Source organism: Sparus aurata, chromosome 7, assembly GCF_900880675.1.
Source record: "Sparus aurata chromosome 7, fSpaAur1.1, whole genome shotgun sequence".
In the NCBI taxonomy this organism is placed as follows: Eukaryota; Metazoa; Chordata; class Actinopteri; order Spariformes; family Sparidae; genus Sparus; species Sparus aurata.
This window is the reverse complement of record NC_044193.1, coordinates 13,887,498-13,914,377: the sequence shown is the minus strand read 5'-3', so window position 1 is coordinate 13,914,377 and position 26,880 is coordinate 13,887,498. Positions and strand designations below refer to the sequence as shown.

The 26,880-nt window shown below is 45.2% G+C and overlaps 1 protein-coding gene across 4 annotated transcripts in view; it reads right to left on the bottom strand.

Moving 5' to 3' along the window:
- Positions 1-26,046, bottom strand: part of zbtb46 (zinc finger and BTB domain containing 46) — a 68,939-nt gene extending 42,893 nt beyond the window's left edge. The window contains exons 1-3 of one of the 4 annotated variants that reach the window (XM_030423205.1): positions 25,562-26,046; positions 3,637-3,857; positions 2,195-3,122 (exon numbers count right to left, since the gene is read on the bottom strand). In XM_030423205.1, coding sequence (XP_030279065.1) covers positions 2,195-3,122; positions 3,637-3,822 — 1,114 coding nt within the window. In that variant the 5' untranslated portion in view covers positions 3,823-3,857; positions 25,562-26,046. Of the gene's footprint in view, positions 1-2,194; positions 3,123-3,636; positions 3,861-25,561 lie in introns of all 4 variants that reach the window. The other 3 variants (XM_030423203.1, XM_030423207.1, XM_030423206.1) reach the window with 3 other exon arrangements.
- Between the last annotated feature and the right edge of the window lie 834 nt (positions 26,047-26,880).

Sequence of the window (26,880 nt, the reverse complement as noted above, 5' to 3'; positions counted from 1 at the left end):
TCACTTTCTACATGCCAAGACATCTAAATCAGATCTTCTACTGCAGGTGAGAAAATCCAGACTTAAGGAGATTTAAGACTTAAGTAGACAATAAGCCCAGAGAGAGTCTGTGTATTTTTGACTCCGACTTTGTCAAAACCAACAAGCCTTTTCGTTGTGTGAACTTATGGACATCACAGAACAGCACTCCAGTAAACAAAACATCACACCATCCCACGTACATCATCATTAAACCTGTTCAGCAATCCCCCAAACTTCCGTTGAACACACAGAAACCACCTCCTGCAAACTAAATGAACACACAACAGTGAAACACATCCTGCCTGTCATACACCACCACTCTTACAAACCATCTAAGCCCACTGGTAAAATGATATTTTACTGCTAAATGGTAGGGTCAGCCCTCTGAAGGAGACCCAAACCCTTGACAACCTCATGATGCCTCTCGTTTCCTCCTTCCCCCACTCTCTTCCACTGTGAGCCCAGTCCCAGAAACCCAGTTGAAAGCTGGGATAAATGGTTGTCTTTTGGCTAACACCAGGAGAGTCTACACCAACAGCAACACTAGACTTCCTCTAACCTTTAGGTGAGAAAACACTCTCTCAGTAATGGCTGCCTCACCATAGCCAGACTAAAACCCTACCCTCTACCCACAGCACAGAACCATTAAACTGGCCAGCGGGCTAAATAGTGGCATTTAGTTTGTGGGTGTGTGTGGGTAGGCATGCATGTGTGTGACTCTGAAGCTCAAGACAAGATGTACTTAGGCGGCGTAATAAGGTCTGACCGCAGGTCAGAAAATCTGGGACTTAGGACACTTAGCTCTAAGAAGACAAACCTTCATAAGCTCATACGGATGCTTTCTTTCTTTTTTGCCTCTGTTTTTCTTCTCTCTCTCATTACCCCTCTCATCTGCCTCCATTTCTCTGTCTTTTCCCTCCTCTTGCCCTCTCCAGAAGGTCCTTCCCTAAACCCCAGAGAGAGGGGGAGGAGCCTGGGATGGCGAGGACGTGCTGGTAATCCGTGCAGTGACCCAGGTCAATTCAATTATCCTGTTTTCTTTTGCTGCGCGACGCGTGTGCCCATTTCACAGCCAACTCCCTTAATGCGCCCAGGATTAGCTTCTCTTACTTTTAATGATCTACCTATCGACGCCTTGGGCCCACCAGTGCACACACACACAGAGACACACAAACACACACTCACATATACACACGCACGCAGATAAGTGTTTTTCATGTATTAGTTTTTAGTGTAAAGGAATTCGTGAAACAATTGAGAAAGCCTGAGGATCAAGAGAGGCTTTCTCAAAATAAACATGTGTGTGCTTGTGTGTGTTTGGGTTGTGCTTGCATTTGCATGTTTATGTGGGAGTGTGTGTTACATAAACTGCAGTAAGAAGAGGATTGTATTATCCATCTGCATTTACCCCGGCTTCACCTCACACCTCCAAGATTTGAGATAATCATCTTAGGCCTAACACGTTAGTGTTGAAGCTTGCTAATCTCAACCCAGAGGAGGAAAAGAGAATGTTTCATGCTAGTAAACTGTGCGAATGGCTGACATGCATTGAAATATCCATGCAGGATTCAAAGTATTACATGCATCATGTACTATAAAGCACCATGAAGACTCTGTTGAACTTGAGTTCAACAAAAATCAACAAAGCAGCTATAATGCTTGCACGTCACTGCTGCCCTATCAGTTAGAAAATAAAAGAGAAGCACAGATAAATTAGATTCTACTGTAGTTAAGTGTCGAGACAACACTCTCATCTAATTATCTAACCTAATCTTATTATCTCACCAGTCATTTACTAATTACATGACTGGATAACTAACTAAGTAGCTGCCAACATTACCAAACTCTGGGACAGTCTAAAGCCTAAGATTCATCAAATCAGCACCGCAAAGTTCTTTCCAAGAAAAGTGCAGGTCTGCTTTCTTTTGGCCTGTGTCCATCCTTCCAATACTGAGAGCAATTTCAAGTTAATTCCAGCTGTTGTTGTGACACTAAACTAATAACCTAACCATCATATCCACTATAAAACAGTATTTGGAACCAACAATGCAAGCCTTGCTGTCACTACTACTGTGAGATGACCCAAATCTACAGCACTGACAGTTTTGTCAGATAGAAATATGCAGTAGTACTTTCTAAAAAACACTCTAAGATGCAGGTTTGAAAGCCTTACCTGGGATTTCCTGTCCATTGTAGTTCCATCCAGCCACGGCCAGCATGGAGGGCAGAGGAGATCCGGGCCTACTGTCCCTGTCTCTCTCCCTGTCCCGCTCTCTGTCCCAGTTCCTCTCAGCCTGCTGGGTAATATGTCTGACCGTGTCCTTGTTCTTCCTGTTCTTTCTCCGCCCTGACCCTGATAGGGGTTGCCAGGGTCCCTCTCCGCCTCCCCCAGCAGCCCCTCCAGCTCCTTGTTCCCCCTGGCTCTGGGCTGCTCCCCTGGGAGTGTCCCGTGGATGAGAGGAGGATGCGGGGGACACCTGTTCTTCTTTGACGGTGACAGGCCTGTAGTCGTGTGGCCAGGCGGGCTGGGAGTCGTGGCAGGCTTCCTCCTGGCTCTCATGGCTCTTGGGGGGTTCTTGGTCCTCCTTGCCATACGTGCTGCCTCCCTCATGGCAGCTGGCGATGGCCGAGTCCCCAGAAGAGTTGGCCGGACTAGTGCGGCGCGCCAGCCAAGGGGAGGTGCTGCGACCAGACATGATGGAGGCCAGAGCTTCAGATGCCATGCCCACTATACCTCCTCCTCCTCCTAAACCTGCTCCGGCAACACCTCCTGTTCCTGTTATACCTACTGCACCTCCACCTCCTCCACCTCCACCTATGCCTGCAGCAGCAACAGCCCCCATCTCAAAGTCAGCCAGTTCGTCAGCCATCTCAGAGCGGATGCTGATGTCCAGTGCTGCCTTGATGAAGCTGTGGCAGGCCTGGACAATGTCTGTCATCTGCAGGTAGCTGGCGGCTGACATGACCTCGATCACGTTCTTACTGGTGAGTGCAAGGTGTGCAGAGTACATGAAGTCCAGGATGGCTTTGAAGCCTGTCGCTGTGACGATGTCCAGGTGAGTGACAGTAGTCTGGTGGTGAGGCTCGGCCCCTTTTTTAACCTGAGAAAGAAGAAGAATCTTTATTCTTATTACATATCATACTGTACAAACATAGTGAAATTGTTTTTCTGCATTTAACTTGAGGGAGCAGTGGGAAGCCAATGCACAGCGCCTGGGGACCAACTTCAGGTCGAAGCCAGTGCCTTGATCAAGGCACTGAGTGAAGACTGTATGTACATGTACATGTTTTGATGGCGGGGGAAATCGGAGTAGCTGGAAGAAATCTACGCAAGCACAGGGTGAACATGCAAACTCCAAACACAAAGGCTCCAGCTGGGATTGAGACCCAGGACCTCCTTGCTGTGAGGGAACATTACTACCCACTGCGAGCTACCAAGCTAAAACAGCTTTCATACCAGTGTTTCCTTATTCATTTTATCTATTGCAGGATAGAACAATTTCATCACTTTATCAGCGGTAAAACACATAGTACCAAAACGACTATGATCTGAGAGAAAAACAAGCACTTAACAGACTCCCTTGACCCATTCTCCCAAGTGTAGCAGTCCCTTACCTGGCAGTAAAGAGTCTTGAAGTAGCGTGAGGAGCCCAGGAGGACGTTCTTATGGGCCTTGAAGATCTTTCCGTCCACGATGACACAGGCGTCGCAGAGGATGCCGTGCTGCCTCTGCTCATTGAGCTCTCTGAGGAGCTGACGGTAGTGAGAGGCGATCTCCATGTCCTCCTTCCTGTTGTTCATCTGTGTAGCTGAACAAAAGCCTCTCCTCCAAATGTCTGCTGGGAAACAAAAGAAGGCGCGCAAGAAATTCACTTCAGATGTCACATCATGTAATATTGAAATTTTGTAAGTGTTATCATGAAATTCACAGCATGGAAATTTGACTTGAGAAAACAAGATCTCTGCTATTTCAGCTAGTCCATATATATATATATGGCCGTATTCAAACCCTCTGCTAAGAACGTCGGTTTCTTTTTCATGTATGGAGGGGGGGAAAAGCAAATTTAGCTGAACCACTCCTTTAAAGACGAGCCAGCAGGGTAAGGATATCTCAGTAATGACTGTGACATAAAAAAAACAATGACATCAATAGAGCCCACATCTCAACTGCTGTAGTTTGATGTCTAAAAACAGCCCAGTAACAAATAGTCAAAAATGACTGTGTTTTAAGCGTGTCTGACAGGTTCATTTGTGTGTGTGTGTGTGCGTGGGAGTGTGTGTGAGTGTGTGAGTGTGTGTAAGCTCATTAAAAATGTCAGTTAAAAAGCATAACACTTTCACAAAAACAGTTGAGAGGGAGAAAAACACCTCATTTAGTACAGACCACTTTACCATTAAATTTATCAATAAACACACTCTCAGTTCCTTGTTATTTTTGTTCCCATCTCGCCTTCGACTGTGAATATTCAATCAACTGTCTAGTTAAGAGGAAAATTCACTCTTGAACCTTCACCTCAGTGTTTCTGATCTTGCACAGTTCACTCTAGGGTTGTGAACACAAAGTTTTTCTGAGAACTACAGAGAAAAAGAGCCTTAATGACAATTTGTGGAGCTGCTCAACTGTCAGCGGATGAACATTCAACTTTTTTTTTTGTAAAAATTGACAGGATTTATGGCAGTCTGACAGGAATGTTGGCATATTTTCTTGTCAATCTAACGGAATAGAAGCCACAGAAAAAGCTCAAATTAAAATTTTTACAATCCATTAGCTCGTAAAGACTCTAGTATTTTAGGTCACGAATATTGATCTAAGGTGTAACATGTTCTTTTCTTGAGCGCGGATAAAAACATTATCGCCTGTGTTTTTTTCTCCTGTGTACAGGTTAGATGACATCAAAGAGGCATTTTTGAGCCCACACAACAAATGGGATGCAGTTGAAGGCCACAGAGAGATGAGAGCAGGAGACAAAGGGAGACGGGTGCATCGCTATGTCGAACCATTCAAGGAGGTGGAGGCAAAACAAAGAGAAATCACATAAGCCCGAGCAAACACAAATATACCCACACGCAGGAGAAGAAGAAGAAGAAGATGAGCACACACAGACACACACATTCAGGCAGTGCATTAGCCAGAGCGTTAGCAGCCGCCGCTCTCGCTCTCGTCTTGGTGAGGGCTAAATCGCGGGGACGCAGAGTGTTACCAAACGCAGCAGTGATTTGTTTTGGGAACGCCACAGCTGTCAGCTCTCATGGGCCATCCTGAGAGATGACAGCTTGGGTTGGCCAAGGTGACAGCAGCGTTTGCTCGGGGGCCGGCACACTTCAGGTCATGTTTAGCAAAGCTCTGCTCAACCTGATGGCTTGTAAGATCAGATAAATCCACAGTGTCTCCCACGTCCACTTGGACAAGCACACCTCCTATGAACGGCAGTGGATGGGCGGATGGAGTGACGGTGACAACTGCTGAAGCCTCTCCTTTTCAAAAAAGATAGGTAAAAAAAAAAAGAAAAAGTTGTGGGTCTAATCAATGCACTGCTAGCTCACAACCTTCACTTTGAGTGGCGTTCCTTAAAGTCAGAAATAAAGGACTGCAAGGAGGAAGAAACTTGGATGTGAATACAGAGAAACCGTGTCCCTCAGAGTCTCAAAAGGCAAGTTTTGACGCAATTGTTGTGTTTTTTATCCTCCAGCTCACACAGAAAAAAAATCTATTGCCTTTCTAACCTTGAGATATTCTTTCCTTACAGTGTTGCCCTGATGGAGGTATTGAGAGTATCCACCTCTCACCTCTGGAGACAAACCTCCTCTTTCCGCTCTTCTTCTCTCAGGGCCGCTGGCATATTCAATTGTATAGCCCAGTCTATAAGATAGGCTCCCTCCAAGCACCGCACACACACACACACAACACAGAAGTCATTTATTCACTGAAAAATACCTCAATGCCCTGCTATTCCTCGTTTCTTTCCAGCCAATGTAGATGGTGAAATACAAGGTCACTGTACAGCAAACGTCGGTCAGCCCCATTTGAAACATTTATCCATTGGAAGCTGAGAGGAATCAGTGAAAGAAAGCTAGCAATCCCAAATCAACAGCTGGAACAAGAATGCCATCGCACAAGTGTTGCATAGGTCAGGGTCCTTCAGTTCTCCATTTTCATCTTTGTTACAATTTTTGAAGTTCTAAAATCAACAAGCGATGACAATGGGAAGCACTCGACTCGAGGAAACAGGAAACATGCTAATGACAGTAACTGAACAGGCGTCTTTAAGGAGAGAGTTCAACCAAATTACAAACAAATTACTCGTGTTATGGCCATTTAGATGGTATATGAGTCTCTGAGATATAAGCCTTCAAGCGGATAATATGGAAGCAAATGGAATTTCTTGCCGTTGAAAAAAGTATATTTAAGAACAGATCTCTGTCCAGGAAAAAGCAACTTAATTATTCACCTTTATCCAAAGAAAGTAGCTCCAAGTTACTGTGAAAATCTCCAAGGGTTAATCCTAAAAGTAAGACCAAAATGAAAAGAGAAAAAATATTTCTTTTTTGTATTTAAGGCGAAATGGCCCTAATGCAGTGAAGCACGAACCTTAACACATTTATTTTTTGGAGTTTTCGAAAATTCAACCCAACAAAAAAGTGTGTGTGTGTGTGTGTGTGTGTGTGTGTGTGTGTGTGTGTGTGTGTGTTTTAATGAAGAAAGCCTGAGAACTGGGACTCCAAAGTTCATTAGAGCAACTTTTTAAAATCTGCGTGGTAAAGCAATGCACAAATACATAATGATCATGTCGTCAGTGCGGTGCTGCACTCTGACACAAGAGGCTATGTTTCTATAAAGCAGTGCACAAGTTCTGCGAGTGCGAATTCAGATGAATGCGGCGTGAATGTGTGGCTGGGATTGCACCCAACGACGTGCTAAATGGTGCCTCAAATTTGAACAAAAACAATGATCAGTGGAGGGAAAACAACAGCAAAGGACTGAGAGAAGGAGAGGGAGAGGGAGAGGTCTAATCAGATTTATTGCTTCAACAGACTCGGAGACATACTGAGTTAGTAGTTAGGCAGAGAAGAGGAACTTTAATGGAGTGCGCTTTGACCTCTAAACTCTCTGCTCGCCTAATTGGCTTGTTTAATTTCAGCATGTCCAAATCCCTCCAGTCAAAGACCCCTTTTCCAGAGGAGCCAATCCCAGCGCTACCCCGCTTACAGCACATAAACACCCACATAAACCTCTCCAGTGTTCATCCTGGCTTTTTCATTCCCTCAGAGAGCCACTCCATCTCTTCCCCCCCCCCCCGACGAGCTTAGACCATCAACAGGACCAAGAGCCGCTCCCTCTACTGTGTGAGCACAGCCTTGATTTACGGAACATTTTTTTTTTTTTTCAAATATACACTTGACACACGATGGGAAAGTAAGATAAAATGAACTTGTCACACAATCAAGCAAAGAGAGAGAGACTTTTGTGTCTCATCCAAAGCATTAGCAGTCTCACCAAGGCTACAAAGAAACTAAAGCTAAACTAAAAGCTTTTCATCTCTCCGTGAAATTTTGCAGGGGGAAAAAAAAAAGAGTAAAAAGCAAGGAAAAAGTCATCAGGAGGCAGGCTGACAGTCTGTGAGCTCTTATTTGTGGTCAGAGACGACTGTTTCAGTAAAGCATGCCACCAGAGCTCTGAGTCCCTGTCACCCTTCTGAGGCCAAATCAAAAGTGAATGTCCTCCTTAACTCCCCCCGCCCCTTCACCCCTCTCACAAAAACACACACGATCAAAAGCCCCTTTCCCTTCATAACACACACACACACATATCCAGCCCCTGCTCCTAAATACACAAACACATGCAAGGACTGAAAACACACACACACACACGCTCACATGCGTAGCAGAGCCGTCATGGCATCACACCCGGTTTGTCCTGGTCACATCAAAGCAAAGTCACTTTAGGCCCCAGCCAGACGACTAAAGAGATGAGACGTGTGATGGAGTGAGAGAATGGGGCTTCCTCCTGCTTGTGTTTCTCTTAATGCGGCCTGTCGCTCCGAGCCACTTCTCTGCCTCCTTGACCGCGCAGGACTGTGGGGAGACAAGGCGCAAGGTCCTTCTGGATCTGAGGCAGAGCGATACTCTGTTTTTGTTTTTTTTTTTACGAAGGGGTTTAACATAGACAGATTTCCGTAGCAATATTCAGATGTCGCACTGGATGAAGATGTTACAACCAGGGGAAATTCTTTCACGAGGGGTGTGGATGCACGATAGCGTAACATATTTTAGCAAATAACACTCACGTGAAGCACACTATTTCCTCAGGTAAATCCTGTTTGTTGATTCACTCCTAATTAGCACTCTCGCAGGTACAGGTTTAAACTGGCTGCAGGTTCCTGCATGCGTGTGTTGGCACTATCCAAGCAGTTTTTATATTTATTTTTGAATTAAGGGATTTCCAGTTGGTCAGGGCAAATTATCATTTAGTGGCCAGTGTGCTGCATGCGAAAATTGCCACCCTCAGCTAATCACTCAGCATTCAAGTTACAGCCCTCTGCTCAACTAATTTAACAGTTCTGCTCATTATTTGATAACATGACTTTTGTGGGATGAGCATGTCAAACTGAATGAACACAGAGTTTACAGAGCCTTGGAGTGTTTAAAAAATAAAAACTACACGAAGAAAGAGAGAAAAGTCAGACTGACACCATCTGAAAAGAGAAAAACATATGATGTGCAGACTGAACAAATACAAAAGCATGTGTGCATTTTTTAGTAAATTCAGGATCATTAACAAAATTGTTCTGCCTTATTTACGCTAATCCATTTTCTTAATAAGAGGATGTGGAAAAGGTTCGCTTGTAGTGACAAAACACGGAAAGTTATCACCAGTCCGTCTCAGCTCTGTTGATGTTTTAGCACCTTTCAGCTCATAGTTTTGGTTTTTGGTTCTTTTTTACTGATCTCATCAATGTTTTTTCAGCATAATCATTTTGATACAGAGTGTATGCTACCAGCCCCTGATATCAGCAAGCTAGTTAGTTAATGGAGTGGAGCATTTAGGAGATTATGAGCCAGACATTTTTCTCAGGAGCCCATGGAGAACGACAAAGGAGCTAAAAGGAGAGTGAATACTGGAGAGGTGGCCAGTAGGCTTGCCGATGTCCGGGGTTAGCGGTGTGAAGACGGTGGTGTGGTCAGGCAAACACGATTACACTACCTAGCCTCCACCCACATGGTCATTTTGCAGTGGCGGAATTCGTAAACTGCAGCAGCTGGACCAGCAGCAGAGTAGCTTCAGTCACATTTCACCTGTATTGTGAGAATTAGTGTACTGACAAGACCATGGCAGATGTCAAAGTGAAAAGCAAAAGCGCCTATTTGGCAACATTTTCAATGCTAACAGGGATCCTGATAATGTTAATGAGGGAAAAGTAAGTTAGCTAGCTACCACACTGAGAAGTTAGACGGGCCTCGGAGGAGGGTCTAACAGCTCACTTGCATCCAGTGTGAAGGATATAACCAGTTAACATGGACGACGAAATGAAAAGTGAGAGGTAACACATCCAGTGTGTCCACCTGTTACTCCAACAGACTGATTGAAACTACCCCCTGACACATTTAAAATCAGTTTGCTGTCAACGAATGCCAAAAATGACCATTGTTTTGCTCTATTTTTAGATGAAGGACAGCAATGAATGATGCAAACATCCCTGAACACAGTGCATTTCCAGTGTCTTACCTATCATATGTGTGATTCAAGGCACAAATCTCACAACAATGGGATCCAGAAAGTATTTGCCTCTCCCAACTGACTACTGTCCACTGGAAAAAAATGGCCTGACTTTGGCACTCTATGGAGATGATAATATGTGAATATTAATTTTCAGAGATTGTGCCCAAAAAACTGTCAATGGAGGATTGAATGGATATGTCTCAAACAGGCTGAAAAAAACTTAACATCTGTCTTATCACTAATATTTTGTTGTACGGATGACACCTATGAGGCTACAGTTTGTCAGTTGACTGTGCTGTTGCGCAGAGTTTGACTCATCTAAGCGCGGCGTGCAACAGATCTCCAATCTTCATGTACCGACACATTTCTGGTTCATCTCGTTTCTACTTTTAAGGACCAGCTATTAGCAGCAAATTCCCTTCTTGCTCACATCCCTACTTTTATCTTGGCTCTGTCGTTTAAAATCAGTGGGGAGGACACACTAGAAGTGAATGAATGTGAGGAAGGAGGAGGAGTGGAAATCAAGTAAGGATTTAGTAGCCAAGAGTTGGCATGTATGTTGTCAACCATCCCAGCCTCGTGCCTCAGCCTCGCAATTTTTATCAGTTCGTCTAAAAAAGAAATGCGTTCCTCTTTGCATATTTTCCAGTAGTAACTTGCACCGGCACACTCCCCTGTGATAGCAGGCAGCTTCTCTGGAAAAGACATACAGGTTTTGGGCTGTGAATGAATTATAGATCATGTGAGGCTTTCCAAACAAAGAGAAATAAACGATGTTAGGCGCAGGAAAAAAGATATTAAGACAGTCTCTGACTTGATATGCTCATACATATGAAAAATTTAAAAGGTACAGGAAGAAAGAGTCGGTTTGCTAGCTCGTGGTCTGAGAAAGTAATGCTGAAAAAAAAAAATGACAACATGCATAAGCGGATATTCAGCTGGACAATGGAGCCACTGTTTCTTCAAACACATGACAGCATGATTGAGGACAGCCATTACTTTACAGAGCAAAATCTACTAGTTCTGCTGCTTAAGTGAAAAATTAAAATTGCATTAGATCTCAAAGTTTACTGCTATCATTTTTAATCCACGCTAAATTCCTGAATGTGTGATGAATGATGTTAGCCGAAACCGAATTTGCAAATATGAGGCCCTGTGAAAGGTCATTACAAACATGTGGTGAGGTTGCAGGGTGGAGAGAATAGGAGAGAAAAGAGAATGAGGCAAAAGAGCCGAAGCACGGGACTGATAGAAAAAGAGTGAAAAACAGAGAGAGAAGAGATAGAGAGGCGGCGAGGCCGGAGAGATAGAGACAGGAGATAGAAAGAGGGGGAGACAGGAAGAGAAGGGAGAGTGACTCAAGCAGCCAATATTTTTTAAACAGCTTTGCTTCCACTCAACTGGGCATCAAGGCCATTATCCTGGGGTTAATCCCCAATCCGACGGAGCTGGCAGCCTTCCGGGACAAGCCAGGGTGGCAGCCCATCAACAAGGCAGGCACAGACGAAAATAACACACACACACACGCATATGACACACAAGCACACACAGCTAGACACAGACAGGCATGGAGGCTGCAATTAAAAAAAAATAACACAACAAAGCTATTCGCTGTGAAAGGCTCGTTCTTAGCTTCTTTGTCCTTTATTTTCTGTTGAGAATCAGTCGCTGCTCATGTTCATCTCTCATTCCATCTCTGACTTCTTTTCTAACTCTCCGCATGTGTTCGTGTTGTCACTTTTATCACTGTCCCTCCATCTGTCCACCTTTATTTTCTCCACCTTCCCCACCAGCTCTGATCATGCCACGTTTTGCGCCTGTACCACGCTCTCCCTTCCCCTCCGTCCGCTCTTGGCCGGAGTCCAGGGAGTCAAGGCGGAGGAAGAGATTGACTCAAAGAAGGATAGCCATGTCATGTGGAGAGGGACCAAAGAGGATCCAGGAGGCTTAGGGAGACTTAGCGCCACTCGCTTCATCCTTCGCCCCCCACTCTTCCTACACTCGCCACCGGTAAACAATACCTGGACGCTCTGCACCCTCACCTGAAGACCTACATGCTGCTCATCACGCTTTTTTGCACATTCAGTGCAACCCTGCCAAAATGTCTGCCTCCGTAAGCCTCTGGTTCCAGCTTATGATACCAGTCGAAAAAGCTCCAAATCTTCTCCGCCTCCTTGTCCTCTCCCCTTTGGCCACACAGGTGTTAAGCTTTGACTTATCTTTTGAGCCAAGGTAAGTTAAGAATGACCAGAAAAGGGACGCTGTTTAGCTCAGTTGGTAGAGCGCACGTCCCATGTGCTGAGGCTCTGCAGCGGACCTGGGTTCGACTCCCAGCCTGGGTCCCTTTGCTGCGTGTCACTCCCCCTCTCTCTCTCCCTGTTTCCTGTCATATCTTCAGCTGTTCTATCAATAAGGCCAAAAAAAATATTTAAAAAGAATGACCGGAAAAAGGGTTGCGGCTCTCAGATGTCAATGTTGTGTCAACTTCACCTCAAGCTCCTCCAGTGACCCACAAACTATCAGTGACACCATTTAACATATCAAGGGCTTCACGAAGAGAGGGTGACAAATGCCATATCACATCATCTACCTATCTCCCTGTTTGTCTTTTTATCCGTCCCTTCCTCTGTTGCACTTGTGCATGTGCGAGTGTGTATGTGTGTGTAGTTTCTGGGCTATCTTTCTCTCTAGGCCCCTAAGCCTGCTATGTCTCCCATGGTAACTCCCTGACTGACGACCCGGGGCTTAGCCTAAATTCTCTCTCTATTAAAAGCTGTGAAATGCAAATAATGAAACATCTCATTACCACTGTCGGAGAACCCAAAATGAAAAGAGGGGGGAGAGCGGGAGGGGAGGGAGGAGCGGAGAGAGGGGCGGACGAGGAGGACTGTAAGACAACGAAAGCGGCAGGAGAAAGAGGGCTGGCACGGGCGGGAGGGAGGGTGGGAGGACAGGGAGAAACAGAGCCTGAAATAAAGGAGGAAAGGATGGGAGATGAAAAAAAAGGGAATGGAGGATGTGAAAGGGAGGAGAGAACAGGTGACGGGACAGGAGCAGATAGGCAGACAGTGAGGCTTTTGTTTCACATGTGCTGCAGTTAGAAGGCAGCCACCTATGCAAAATGGGGTGGAGCCCCAATGAACTAAGGTGTGAGTTCAGAGGTGTCATTCAAATGTCGAACGACCAACATGCCGGAGGACTCGACTTATACTTCACACTAAAGTTTAGTGTCTACAATAGAGCAATCACAGGTAATGTATGTGCAAATAATGTGTGAGCTTCTCAAAAAGAATATGTGGTCAGTGTAAATATGTGCCATATGTGTTTTGATTGATCATTTTATCATTCCCCAAGGGGATTATTACTGAGCTTGACTTTTTATCTGGTAGAAAAGGCAGGAAAGGGCTACTTCTGTGTGGCACAGGGAAGTGAAATCACCTACAGGATGTTACTGTATCTGAATCTGTCAGTAGGAGTAGAAGGTGGTGGTGGTGCTGACGGGGAGGAGGGGGTCTTCATGTGACAATAACTGCATCACCTTGTGTGGTCTCCTGGTGCAAAACCCAGTTATGTCGCTGCAAGACTTTGGAGACTCATCTGCCGATGCACAAACACCCTGATATCAGAAGGGAATTAGACGTTGTCTAATAGCAGGATTAGGTCTAGACTTCTGGGAACTCTGTGCGTTGTGTAAGGGGTTTTTCTTTGGGTCAGCTTATTTATTTATTTATTTTTTTCCCACGAGCAAGGGTTAGTAACTAACTGACTGGTCTTACGCTGCACATTTTTTCCTTTTAAGACGGAAATTCGTCCTTTTTTCCAAATCTGGGTGGTGATAAAAACATTCTTTGAAGATTTCATTTGATCCGGAGTCTTATCAACCAAAGACCATCACATGGTCTGTAAAGAAACTGTGCTTGTTTTGTTCTTGTTTGAAAGGGAAAATGAAGACAAACGATCCAACTTTTTTTGGATACTGACTTTCATGTCTCAAATCTGTACTTACACCACATACACACAAAAATATACAGACACCCGAGTTACACTAAATGTATATCAGGTGTGTGCTTTCTTAACTTTCTGTATGTATTGCCGCCTTTGTCCTGATGGTAGGGCTGCATTGAGATTAACATATCAAGAGAGGGTGGAAATATTATAGACTAATTATCATTTCCTGGTTTTGTTTGTTTACCTGTCTACTATGTCAATGTTCAAGATTGGGAAGGTGACTTTACAACTGTATTCTGATACAGTACTTAGACACTAACTACCTCTTAAAGAATGTCATCAGCTAACTAATCCCAGTACCACAATATTAAACTAATGTAACTTGATTACTTACTGTTACTTTTGGATGACCTCAAAAGCAAATACGTGTGCATAAATACGAGAGAGTAATAAGATGACTGTGTTCGGTTTCACTTGAGACCAGAGTGTTGTTGTATGAGATTTGTTAAGTCGCATGTGCATGGTTACAGACTAGTACATCATTCTTTGTTTTAAATTGTAATCCTGTTGGTAATCCTCTGTGATATAATTACATTTTCTTTTTTTACGTAATTTCACCAGAATGCCTTTTTTTTGTATCCTAATTATGTAATCCCGTCACATGTACTCTGTTACACCCCAAGCCTGTATATATTATGTTACTGACCGAAGTTACCTGTTGACGTATACATTCAAATGTAGAAAATAAAAATAAATAAAAATAAATGGTCACCAAAAAAAGATATTAATACGCTGCTCTTACGGCCTTCTGGGAAGCTTCTCCGCAGACGTTTGGAGCCTGGTTGCAGGGATGTCAGATGATAAGATCTGGCTCGCTGTCTGTGTGCCAGTTCATGCCCAAGGTGTTTGATGTGGTTGAGTTCAGCGCTCTGCAACAGGCCAGTCAAGTTCTCCCAATGCTGAAACAGGGCCATCTCAAAATTGGAAGCACACTAACGTCGGAAATGTCAATGTAGGCTACAGATTTCCCATAATTGGAAAGAGGCGACCCAACTCTCTGCATCACAGTACAGGGCCACAAAGTATTAGATAGGAGTGTCCACATACTTTTGGACATATAGCATACCAGTATAGGATTCTGGTACTATACATATAGTTGTTCGCATTCGTATAACTCACATTTGGGTGAGCCTCGGGTGCCCCCCCCCACTTTCAGTTTCACAACTCAACTGGCCGCCCATGTTCCTTACACTGAAACAGACAAATCAGAACTTTCTTTAAATTCTCCCCTCCAGCTGACTTTTACATCCCTTCGCCGTTTCTCCTCCAGTTTCACTCCAATTTCGTCATTCGTCGTATCTCAGTTCTGTTTAGAAAAAGCGCCAAATGGCTTTGTGGCTAAAGTGATGATGACAATGTAAAGGCTACGGAGCATCTCAAAAACTCACATTTGAACACCCGCCGTGATCTCTCGCTCTTCCAGCGATACCACTCAGAGTGTGTCTCTGCTTGTGTGCGGCTGTCCAGACTCTTCCGTAGGTCTTAACACAAAACCTGTCACGGCAAAAAAAGCAACCACTCACGACTCAGCTAGACACGACTGTACATGACTGTACTGCACAGAACGCAGGCAGCCTGTTCCCGAGCTGTTAAAAGAGTCACCGCAGCCACCAGCCACAAAGGTCTCAGACAAGAACACACACACACACACACACACACACACACACGGAGCAAGCATGGAGGAAATGAAACGCAGGGTTAGCAGGAGGAAGTATGTAAAAAAAAAAAAAATGAGCATATGGTAGAACAATACCCATCCTAAAGGAATAAATGTCTGAGGACTGAAAAAGCTAATTGTTTGTTCTTGAACGTACGGGTGAATGACTGAACGCCGGTGACTCACTGCTGGTGGCCGGTCGCTATCTGGTGCCGAGGCGGATTGTCCAGAGAGTGTGTGTGTGTGTGAAGGTAACTTTGTGTGACTGTCGCTCTGTCAGACGGCAAACAGAGGCATCTTTCTCAAATCCACGCCTGGGCCGCGGCTTACAATGAGCTCATGCAAAGAGGGGAGCGAAAAAGCCGCAGCTTAAGTGTGTACTCGCAAGGACAACAGGCACACCCTCCATCCCCCCTCTGAGCAAATATTAAAAGAGACTTCACTCCCAGCTAATCTAATTCACAAACACTCCAGAGCACGCGCAAACAAGGAAAACACATCATTTTACTATATTAACTTAGCCCTTGACATGCAACATTCACTAATAACTTCCTAAGTAACGTTCCCCGAGCCCACCATACAACAACTGAGCAGCATGGTAATTTACATATAGATAGAGCGAGTGTTTATAAAAACACATTTGTATATAATAGCCCGAGGCTGCGTTGTCACTCATCAAGCTGATCAAAAAGCAGCTACTATACAACACTGATGAATCTTGGAGCGCTTTTGCGAATCTGTCCTTCAACGGCAAGGGAAAAAAAAAAAAAAAAAAGGAGGTGAGATAAAGGGAGAGAAATCAAGGGGAGAGGAGAGGAGCATCTAAATATAGAGAGCCTCACATTTTGGAGTCAGAAAAGAGACAGTGAAGGGTAAGAAAGAGGGAGGGAGATGCGAGAAGAAGAAAAAAAAAGAGAGAGAGGGAAAGGAAAAGTGAAGAGCAATGGCGAAAAAATAACAGAGATGGAAGAAGCAGGAAAGAGAAGACTAGGAGATGGTTGCGAAGCGTGCTAGGGTATGCTTCGCGGACTGCTGGAGCGCTGGACATGGACGACGCTCGGTTTTGTCTGCGAGACTCGAGAGTTCAATACCGCGCACAGTGTATCACCAGAGATGTTCATCACCATCAATACGCAGCGTCGATACCGAGGGTCTGCCCCTTCACAGTGCTCTTTGCAACAGATTGGCTGCAGCCCCCCCCCCCCTACGCTGAGTAAACTCTAATAGTAATCAGTGAAGATGCAAAAGCATTACAGTCCTTTGTCTTCTTTGTTTACACGCTGCGCCGCGATTGGCTGTTCGTGGATTCGCTGCTGAAGCCACTGCCAAAAAAATTTCAGGTGGAGATTTTCTTTTTGCTTAAAACAAGCAACTTTCTTACGGAGTTCTGCGCGGATAGCGGTGTCGCTTGAGGCTACCGCGTCGGCTGTGATTGACGAAGAGCGAGGCTCAACCAGACAAACGCCTCACCTGGATCCTCACCCCTCTGTCGTCCCTTTTTCCCTTCTCCCTATCTGTCCGTCTTTTCACTCAGAACCTGTTTACTCCAACGCAGCTTGACGTTTGACTGTCACCTGTTGACTAACATGAGCTGCTGCCATGGCTTGCAGGCTTTTTGAACTCTTGCTGCTTTCTCCCCCACCCCCCTTTCCTCAGACAGCGATGGAAAGAACTGCAAATTCATGTACAGAAGTGTCAAAGCCAGACATAAGAGACACAAAGGAGAGAGGGAGAGACAAAAGGACCACTGTGTAAACTCTCACGATCGAGCTCGCCATCGCCGAGGACAACACCCACCTAATTTTGAGCAAGTTACACATTCCCACATTGTGAGGCAGTGCCAGTATCAGGTGTCCGTCCAAACCACCAACCACCAGTCAACAGCCACCCCCTTCGTGACACACCAGCGCACTCACCAAAACAACCGGGAGGGGGACGGTGAGACAGAAGACAGGAGGGAATGGGTGCGGGGGTGAGAAAGTGAGAGTTAAAAAAAAAAAAAAAAAAAGGAGAGGGCAGCCGGAGACAAAGGCGGAGGGAATGACAATGAGTGAAAAGAGGAAGAGTGAGGGGGGAAAAAAAAAAAGAAAGAAAATAGAGAGGATGAGATAAGGTGAAAAGCGCACCGCCAGCTCACACAGAACAAAAAGGCATCAACAATGAGACTCCCATGCATGTGCTCGTTTTGGTTTCTGCTCTTTGGATAGAGAGAGAGGAGGCCGTTGGGGGGGGGGGTTTGCCTTTCGCCACTGAAAAGGGGATGTGAACCTTTCTCACTTCTGTTGACATCTGGACCGGCTTCGCCTCCCTCGTTCGTAAAGGGAACTACACTGACACAGGAGAGCTCGTAAAAATTGTCCAGCAGCAGCGACGGAACTCCACTTTAATCACCGATTTGTAAAGTTCACAAAATATTACGCCCGGGATCTGTTTTTAAGTGCTGAAAAATCCCCTATAAATCAGAATAATCCAACTTCCCCTCCGAGACGTCACCTTCGAACCTACGGGGACGAGTTATTCTAACTCGGACGGCTCACCTTGGCAGCCGACGCCGCGTTCAGCCAAAAGAACGTTTGTGTTTGAGCGGAAAAACTTGAGCCTGCGTCCATTGTTGCTTCACTGTTGCGTTAAGGGGATGTATAAATATGAGCTAGGGTCAGGGGGAAGGATAAAAATGAGAAAGAGAGCAGGGAGAGGGTAAAAATGAGAAAGGGAGTAGAGGAAGGGTAAAAATGAGAAATGGAGTAGGGGAGGCCACAGGAGGCACCTGGCCCACTTACAGCAGAGGAGGGGGTGGAGGAGGAGGGGGAGGAGGAGGAGGAGGAGGAGAGGTGGAAGATTAAGGAGTGGGAGGGAAAAGAAAAAGAAGACAGCGGAGGAGGAGGAAAAAGGAGGGAGGAGGAGATCTGGAGGAAGCGAGGGAGATGCAGCTGGGATGGAGCAGAGGGCACAGGGAGGATGGGGGGCTAGGGTGAATGTGAAGGAGCGGTAAAAAAAAAAAAAGGTGAGGAAAGGCGAGGAGGCAGGAGGAAAAGAGAAAAAAAGGAGAGATGAAATAATGGGAAGGGGGAGGAGGGCAGAGGGGGAGATGAGAGCAGAGAGAGAGAGAGAGAGAGGAGAGGAGGAGAGGAGGTGGGGGCTGGAGAAGAAGAGGTGGCCTTGTGATGCTGAGAATGGTGGTGGTGGAGGTGGTGTGCGCTTGTGCAAGCAGGATGAATGTGTGTGTGTGTGTGCGCGCGCGTCCCTTTGTGTGTGTGGGTGTCTAAAATTATGACGAAAAACTAACACCTCACCCAAAGTATGAATAAGCGACCACAACAGGCCAATGTAGGTTCAATCTCTTCTCCCATGCAGCACGTTGGAACAGGCTGCCTATACCACTAATATCCCACTAATACCACCCACAGTCCTCGCTCCACCTCACATCAATGAATATTTCATGTCCTGATGGCACTTTTAAAGCAAAAACTAATTAGCAAATCCAAGTTGATCTGGCATTAGTCATATCAGGCCAATTAAAAGCCCAGTCCTACTGTACATGTTAATGGCAGCGAAGTGGAATAATTGTATGTTGAGCAGGGGAGAGAATGTTAAACAGGCCTTGTTAGCAGCACTTTAGCACTCTAGCCAGAGTCCATGGCTGGATTACAAAACTCTACAAAGCGGGATAATGTTCGTCACACACACACACACACACGCATACAGTTCAGAGGCACACACACACACACACGACACACACACACACACACGCACACATCTTTGAAAGCGGCAAACGAAAACTCCATCCATTAATTAGAGTGTCGCCATCAATTCCATGGGGTCAGGTCTGATACTTATAGCTGAAGAAGAGAAATATTTCCAGGGAAAATGATGGTTTTATGCTTTAGTAATAATATTAAACAGGGATCCAAATATTGGCAGGAGCTCACAGGTCAGATGTTAGGCAGCGGGCCGGGAGAAAACCATTTTCTGCTTTCCTGCGGTCAGCGCCAGTAGACATGAGGTTGTAGAGACAGCGTTTCGTGTGGTATCGAGTCGAGAAGAAAGGTGTTGGTTTGTATTTTTCCAACCTTCCCCTCTCTGTGTGTGTGTGTGTGTTTTTTTTAATGCAGGAGTTTAGATTGAGACAGACAGCGCTGACACACGCAGACTAAACTGTGCTGCACGAAAAAAAAAAGCGACAGAATAACAAGGGCTAGAACTCTTTTGGAGTGGGTGTCTGTTTCATCACCTCCTTCTCCTCCCTCCCTGCATTCCCCCCCCCCCCCAATACACTCTCTCCTTCACATTCCCTCTTTTCCTTCCTCGCTCTGCCTTCCCTGTCTCCCTCTCTCACCTGAGCTTTGATATGGAAATCTCTCACCAGCCACAGCCCGGGGCTAGTTGACTGTTTCTAAAGATGTATTTGCTCAAAGCTGCTCAATTTCTCATCAAATGCTCACACTGTGTGTATAACGGCAAACTCTTTCACGGGGAAAATAACAACTAACAACCGCGTAGTTATACAAGGCTTTCAGCAGTCTGCAAAACCCCCAGACTTCAACAGAGAGGCTCAAACGATCAAGTTCTTAATAGCTTTTATAAATTTGCCTAAAAAATGGAGATCTTCCTGCAAAGTGGAGAGCTTTGAGGACACTAACTATCTTGTCAATGGAGGACTTTGAATAAGAGTGCGTGTTTGTGTGGACAGTTGGTTTCCCACTGGTTTACCAGTCCTGTCCAGCTACTGTAGGTAATTACACTGCATTCAGGATGCACGTGTGAGCCAAATAAACTCGAGCCATTCAAGGACAAACACAACAATTTGCCAAAAGATTTAAAAAATTGGTGAATAATTTAGCATCAAGTCTTTGTGAGGAGGCAAAATATTTAGTGAGTTTCTGGTAAAAGAAAATGCAAATCAAGCGGCGGTAATCGGTCCCATGTCAGCTCATTACCAGGGAGCGGCGACATCAGCGGCTGATGTTTAAAAACATGCTCGTTTGTGAACGCAAATCAGCGCGATCTTTTAACGTAATTCTCTTTCGGTCTTAATTCCAGCAGAAATATTAAAGGTGCACTATGTAGTTTAGGGTAAGATGAGAAAGATCTTCATTGACTGATGCATTTACACCTAAACCAACTTAATAAACAAACTCTCTTCAGTGTCACGACTGAATCAACTGGATAAACGACAACTAAATTTCATACTGTTTTATTCTGTTTATATGTGGCGGACCCTGCCACCTTTATTTTCCTCTGAGAACAGCTTATTTATTCAGTTGTGGAAAAAATGTTTATTTCTAAGTTTGTATTGTTACCTCATTAATCATGTAAATATTAGAATTCTGAGTTTAAATTTCTTCTCCAAAACTACACAGAACCACTTCAGTGTTCCACTCAGAGAATCATTACCCTGAGGTTTTTCTTACTTTACAAAATCACAGGAGTCAATAGAAAATGTAAAGCTATGAATAAATATATATATATATATATATATATATATATATATATATATATATATATATATATAAACATATACACATATGTAGGGAACTGTTGCTAAGGAAAAATAGCACAAATAAGAATTATATCTAATTTTCTATCCCTTCCTTTGTTCTCTCTAACACCAGACATAAATCTAATTGAAAGGATAATATGTGCATGTTCTCTATCTGGCTTTCATCACCTGACATGCAAAAAATAACTGCCTCCATCACTTCACTTGTTGCAATATGTTTCTGACAGCCCTGAACAAATGAAAACGCACAGCATATAAAACCCAACAATTAGGAGTGCGTCGAGGAGGAGAAGCGGCTGATTAGATTTCAAGGCTGGCTCCACTTTGGACATTGAAGCAATTGATAACCGATGTTCGAGAAAAACGTTGAAAATGACGCCGATAAGCATTGTGTGATCACGAGGCTCCCGTTGGAAAGAGCCAATCTGCTCCGCATTCCTAAATAAAAGAAAAACACACCCTGATGAAAGCACACAAGCTGAAATCCCTCATCTGCTTCCTTAGGAATGTGTGATCCAAAAAGGTGTTTTGCAATATCAACAACTCCTAATAAAAAGAAAAGGAAATTGACATCTTGCCTTTTTTTCTCCCTGCACAAAACCCCCTCATGCGCTTATTTTTAGCAACAATCAAATTTATAATTTTTTTGCTTCTTGACTTTTAAATTCTTACGCGTAGATGAGAAAACAAAAAAAAATGTAAAACAAGAGCTGAAAATGACCTTCCAATTTAAAAATTTGGCGACAAAAGAATGAAAGGAAAAACCAGGGGGCTTACTGCTTTCATTGACATCCTATCTTTCTCCCTCTCACACACACACACACACATACAGCTATGAAATATTAACACCTACGTGAAAAGACAAGTGCGGTGGGGGAGTGTGTGTGTGTGTGTGTGTGTGTGTACAATGGGGTGGGGATAGCTTATACTCACCTGTTCTCTGCGCCGGTGCGGGAGCATAGGGGGGGAGCATGTCAGATAGGTGGTATGGGGAAGACAGCTGTTCCACACACACACACACACACAAGCACACACACACACACATGCAAGCAAACACACAAATCCCCCCACAGCTTCCATGTAACCCCACGGGGATTAGGCACACCTGTATTCAGCACTGCACAAAGAGCTATAGAAGCAGTTAAGCTAAAAAAGCCCTGGGAGTTATTTGGGGGGGGGGGGGGGGGGGGGGGGAGCTGGTTTGGATGATTCAGGGGGGTTAATGTGAGCCAAACTGTCTCGACACCGAATCAGACTCGAGAAATGATAACATTAGCGACCTGACAGACAGAAAAGACAGAGTTGTCAGGAAACTCCGGGGAGACGTGTCGTGGAAAGATGTGTACATGCAAGTGTAAACGGTTCACTTTGCAGCGTGTTAGCCGAGCAGGTGTTCCCATTAACAAGTGAGCTCCGAGGGGGGATCGGGACGAGGAGAAAAACTGGCAGAGAGAGATCGAGACAGAGAAAATGAATGGAGTACAAGGGGGTTTGCAAACGGGGAACAAAATGCGTCTTTATGGAGCGTTTGCCCTCGTCCGCGTGTTTTCTGGAGGGTGTGCTCCGGATGAGATAACTTACTGTACGCTTTATTGTCATGCTGTCATAAACACACACACACACACATGAGGGAGTAGTACGCTCCTTCCCCCGAGCAGACTAACCTGCTACCACACAGTTCAGCCCACAACTTGCATGGGAGGACTGAACACCACCTACATACCAGCAGGCTTACACACACGCACACACAGCAAAGAAGCAAGTGTCACGAGCAGCCGAACCTGACTACCACCTTAAAAAAAAAAACCCTGTTTGTTTTTCTCACCCTCTTTTTTCTTTCTTGCACCTTTACCACACCTCCAAACTCACAAACCGGTGTACGTGTGGACGAAATTCAGCGTTACAACCTCAGACACCTTCGACAAACGCGGCGCGCAAAAGTTTGGCTTTGAGCGAGAGAAGAAGAAGAAAAAAAAGAACCTAAAGGTAAATTTAACTCGCTGATCCTGTTTAATCAATTCTAAAAGGGCTCCATTCATGAGAGATAACAAGAGTGGAAAAGTGCTTTCGAAAATCCTCTCCGTTGCAATCCCACGAGCGCACGAGCAGCTAATATTTTTTCCATCTTTCGGCCGATCTCGCCTACACTCCCTCCTCCACTCATCCTTGTAGCTGTTGTCTTGGTCGGTATTATATTTTCCCCGCGGAACACGCAGATGGAGAAGGTGCTGACACACACACACACACTCATCCACACATTTATGTCCACTGCTCCTCTTAACTGTAATAACTACACATCCCCACCTCGGGGGAAGCGACCTCAGTGGGGGCCACACCCCGCAGACACAAAGCATCCCGGGAGATAATCCACGCCAAGTTTGTTTCTTTTAATGCTATGGTTGATAGATAAGCCATCTTCTGCTCATGAGGACACAATGTGCGCAGATGGATGAGCATGCAAAGGCGCATGCACAACACTAATTGAATTACTGAATAAAAGACTTTGGAGGGGTTTACTCTGTGGTAGGAAGGACAAAACAACCAGATAAATCCAGCAAGGCCTATAAGACAATTTGGAGAAGAAGAAAAAAAAAAAATCACTAGATGCTCTCTTAATCCCAAAGATCCAGTTAGCTAACAAAGGAAAATGTCTTCAAGAGATCTAACTGGCTGTTGAAGTTACAACCGAAAGACGAGATTCCTGCCAGGTTCTGTGATGCTCCTCAAAAAAAAAAAAAAAAAAAAACTAACTTAATACAAACACTCATTAGCAGATTCCAACCTAAGCCTCCTGCAAACTGACTAGCGCTTTCATTAAAGTTAGTACAACAATGGCTGAGTGTCTTCTCCGGCGAACAGCAGGGCTATAATAAGGTGCAACAATTAAAAGAGCCTGACATGAAAAATAAGAAAGAGCTCCCTTTGTCAGCCTTAAGTTTGTGAGAAAGTTTGGACCCCCCCCAAACACACACACACACACACCACCACCACCAGTGCAAAGATGATCATTAGAGGAGGAGGGAGACACAGGTGAGTTCCCTGGTCACCTGATGGAGACACACCTGGCTGCAGTGCATGGGGGGGTTAAAGCATGGGCAGAAAATGGAGGAAGACGGAACTGACCGGTTTGAGAGGGCAGACACGCACGCACACACACATCAGGAGGAGACAGACAGAGAAGCGGTGGAGGGAGAGACGCTTCCAGCTCCAGTCGCCAGCGAACGGGGGAGAAAACACTTGACGCCACACTTTTTTCAACTCCCAATACGGATCAGATGATGATCGACAACTACTACTACAACACACACGAAACATAAAAAAAAATGACCCGAGAGAACCATCTGCAAACAAAATCAACCCCCCACGGCACCACCACCACCACCACCCTCCTCTCTCTCTGTGTCTCTCTGTCTCTCTCTCTCTACTCTCTGTCTTGTCTGGTCCTCCTCGGGTTGGGTGTTGACGCAGCAGAAAAATTTCCAGCTGGAGAAATCCCCCTTTTGGAGGTTAATCGAGGGGAGAAGGAGGGAGGGTTTAAGCCCTTGTCTCTCAGCCCCCTGCGAGCGCTTTCATTTTGAATCCCCTCCAGACGGCTGCGCGGCGCGTCAGCCCCCGTGTTTCAGTGTGGCACGATATCTGTGCATGGCAATCCCCCCCTCCCCACACACACCACCACCTCGGGCCGATGTGGCAATGAGGTTGTCATGCTCTCCAAGAAGAAACAGAAAAAAAAAAGAAAAAAAAAACTTTAACCAGGAGGATCCGCCGGTGGGTTTCATTAAACCGGGATGAACCCCGGCAGAAGAATGACTCATGTGTCTGCAAGTGTCACAAACATCCACCTGAGAGCGTGCGGGAAGGAGAGGGGGGTCTCCTCTGGAAAAAAAAAAAAAAGAAAAAAAAGTGTGTTCATTCATTCAAGGAGGACATTCTGCCAACTTGGGAGTGTTTTCTCAACAATTGAAAGACACGCAGAAAATTCACAAATCGGTCTCGTTTAAAATAACAATAAAAAAAAAATCTTGTCATTATTATTATTAATATTATTATTTCATATATTAAATTGTCTGTGTTGCCCTCGTCGGCTCCATAATGTGTGAAATGTACAAATGTGCGAAAATGCGATGACAGCTTCTCCAAAATATCAACAAGCGCAATAGACAGCTGGCTGTCACGTATGGAACAGGTAGGCGTACTTTCAGACTGTCGCCTGCTCCACTCGGCCGGGTATTTAGCTGTCAAAATACGCTCGCGCCGCGGCCAACATGATGCCAATGGAGTGGAATCAGAAAAAGAAGAGGACAGACAGAGACAGACACACAGGCCTTCGTACAGTATCTTCTTTTTTTCTCTCTCTCCCTCTCTCTCTATCTCTCCCACCGCCACCTCGATGGCCAAACGATTGCGAAGAGTTGCATTGTGTCATGTCTCCAACCTGTGTGCGCCCACCAAACTATCAGCTGGAGACGCGACGGCTCCGCGAGGACGCAGAGAAAACTAATTGTTGACATGATGTGAGAAAAAAAAAAGAAGAAGGCATGTGGAAACCCTGCCGTGTCCACCCGCCTTCATCTCAGTTGAAAACCCTACACGGCTGAAAACCGCTGTACGTTAAAAAAAAAAAATACTACTAATGTAACGAGGAAGTCGGACATACCTGTTACCCCATGGGGTCTGGGGCTGGACGCGGTGTCGGTCCTTCGGAGTCCAATCTGCCTGTGACAGCTCCGACAGAAGAAAAAAAGGAGGGGGGATGTCCAAAAGCGCTAGGTACTGTCCTTCCTCTCCTCTGTGTGCTTTTTCTTGAAGTGTTATTCCCCCTGTTTTCTCCCACTCCCCGCTCTTCTTCCTCCACCAGCCCCTTTCTCTCTCTCTCTCTCTCTCTCTCTCTCTCCCTCCCCTGCTTTTCCGTGTCTTGGTATCAGGAGCCTCCCCCTCCTCCTCCTCCCCCTCCTCTTCCTCCTCTTCTGTGCATGTCTCTCTCTCTCTCAATCTCTCTCTCTCTCTGTCTCTCTCTATCTCACTCTCCCCCCCTACACTCTCTCTCTCCGTGTCCCCGTATCTCCTCTCTCTCTCTCTGGGCAGAGTCAGGAAATGAGACAACGTGAACAACGCACACACCGCGCGTATCCATCTGATCTAGGACGAGTCCCACTCTCATCAGAGACACTCACATTTTATACAGTCGTAGTAAAACAAACAAAAAAAAAGAGATATTAATGGTATAAATCCTAAATGTAATATCAATAATAAAGATGTGTGTGTTGTGATGGGGGGTGGTGGGTGGGAGGGGGTGTCATGAGTCCTGTGTTGGCTCATGGGGGGCTTCTGGCTTGTGCGTCTGTTGCCATAGGGCTCAGTGAGGACCAGGGGCTAACTGTTACTTACCCCCTCTTGTGGCAACAACACGCAAACACCTCAGTCAGTCAGTCAGTCACACACACACTGAGGGAGAGAGACTGACATTTAGGGTTTTGACACTGTGCGGCTGGAAAACACCTTTTGAGAGGCATGTGATGTGCAGCATGCAGGCCAATTTTTGGCGAAAACTCTGGGGTAATTCCACTGAAAAAGCCAGATCTCTCCCTCTGACGCTGGATGGACTTTTCTTTTCTTCTTTACCGCTTTGTTTTGAAGTTATTGGGGGGGGGAATCGTGAGGCGACAAAACTGTTTTTGAAGCTTGTGAAAGAGCATAAAGAGAGGAAGATGTGGGAAGTGGTGTGGTGTTTCTTAAACAGATAGAAAAACACGTCTATTGTGATAGAGCTTCCTGATATTATACGTCCTGGACTCTACCTTAGGCGAAGTAAATGTGAGATATTAGAAGTAAAAGTACCCTATGACTCATGTGTTTTTAATGGAGACATTTCAGGAGGTTATCTAGACTTTTGCATCAATAGCTGTAGCTGATCAGGGTGGCGCTGTTTTAACCACTTCATAGAAAGTTTAGCCTGGTGGCGAACAACCCAGGGGT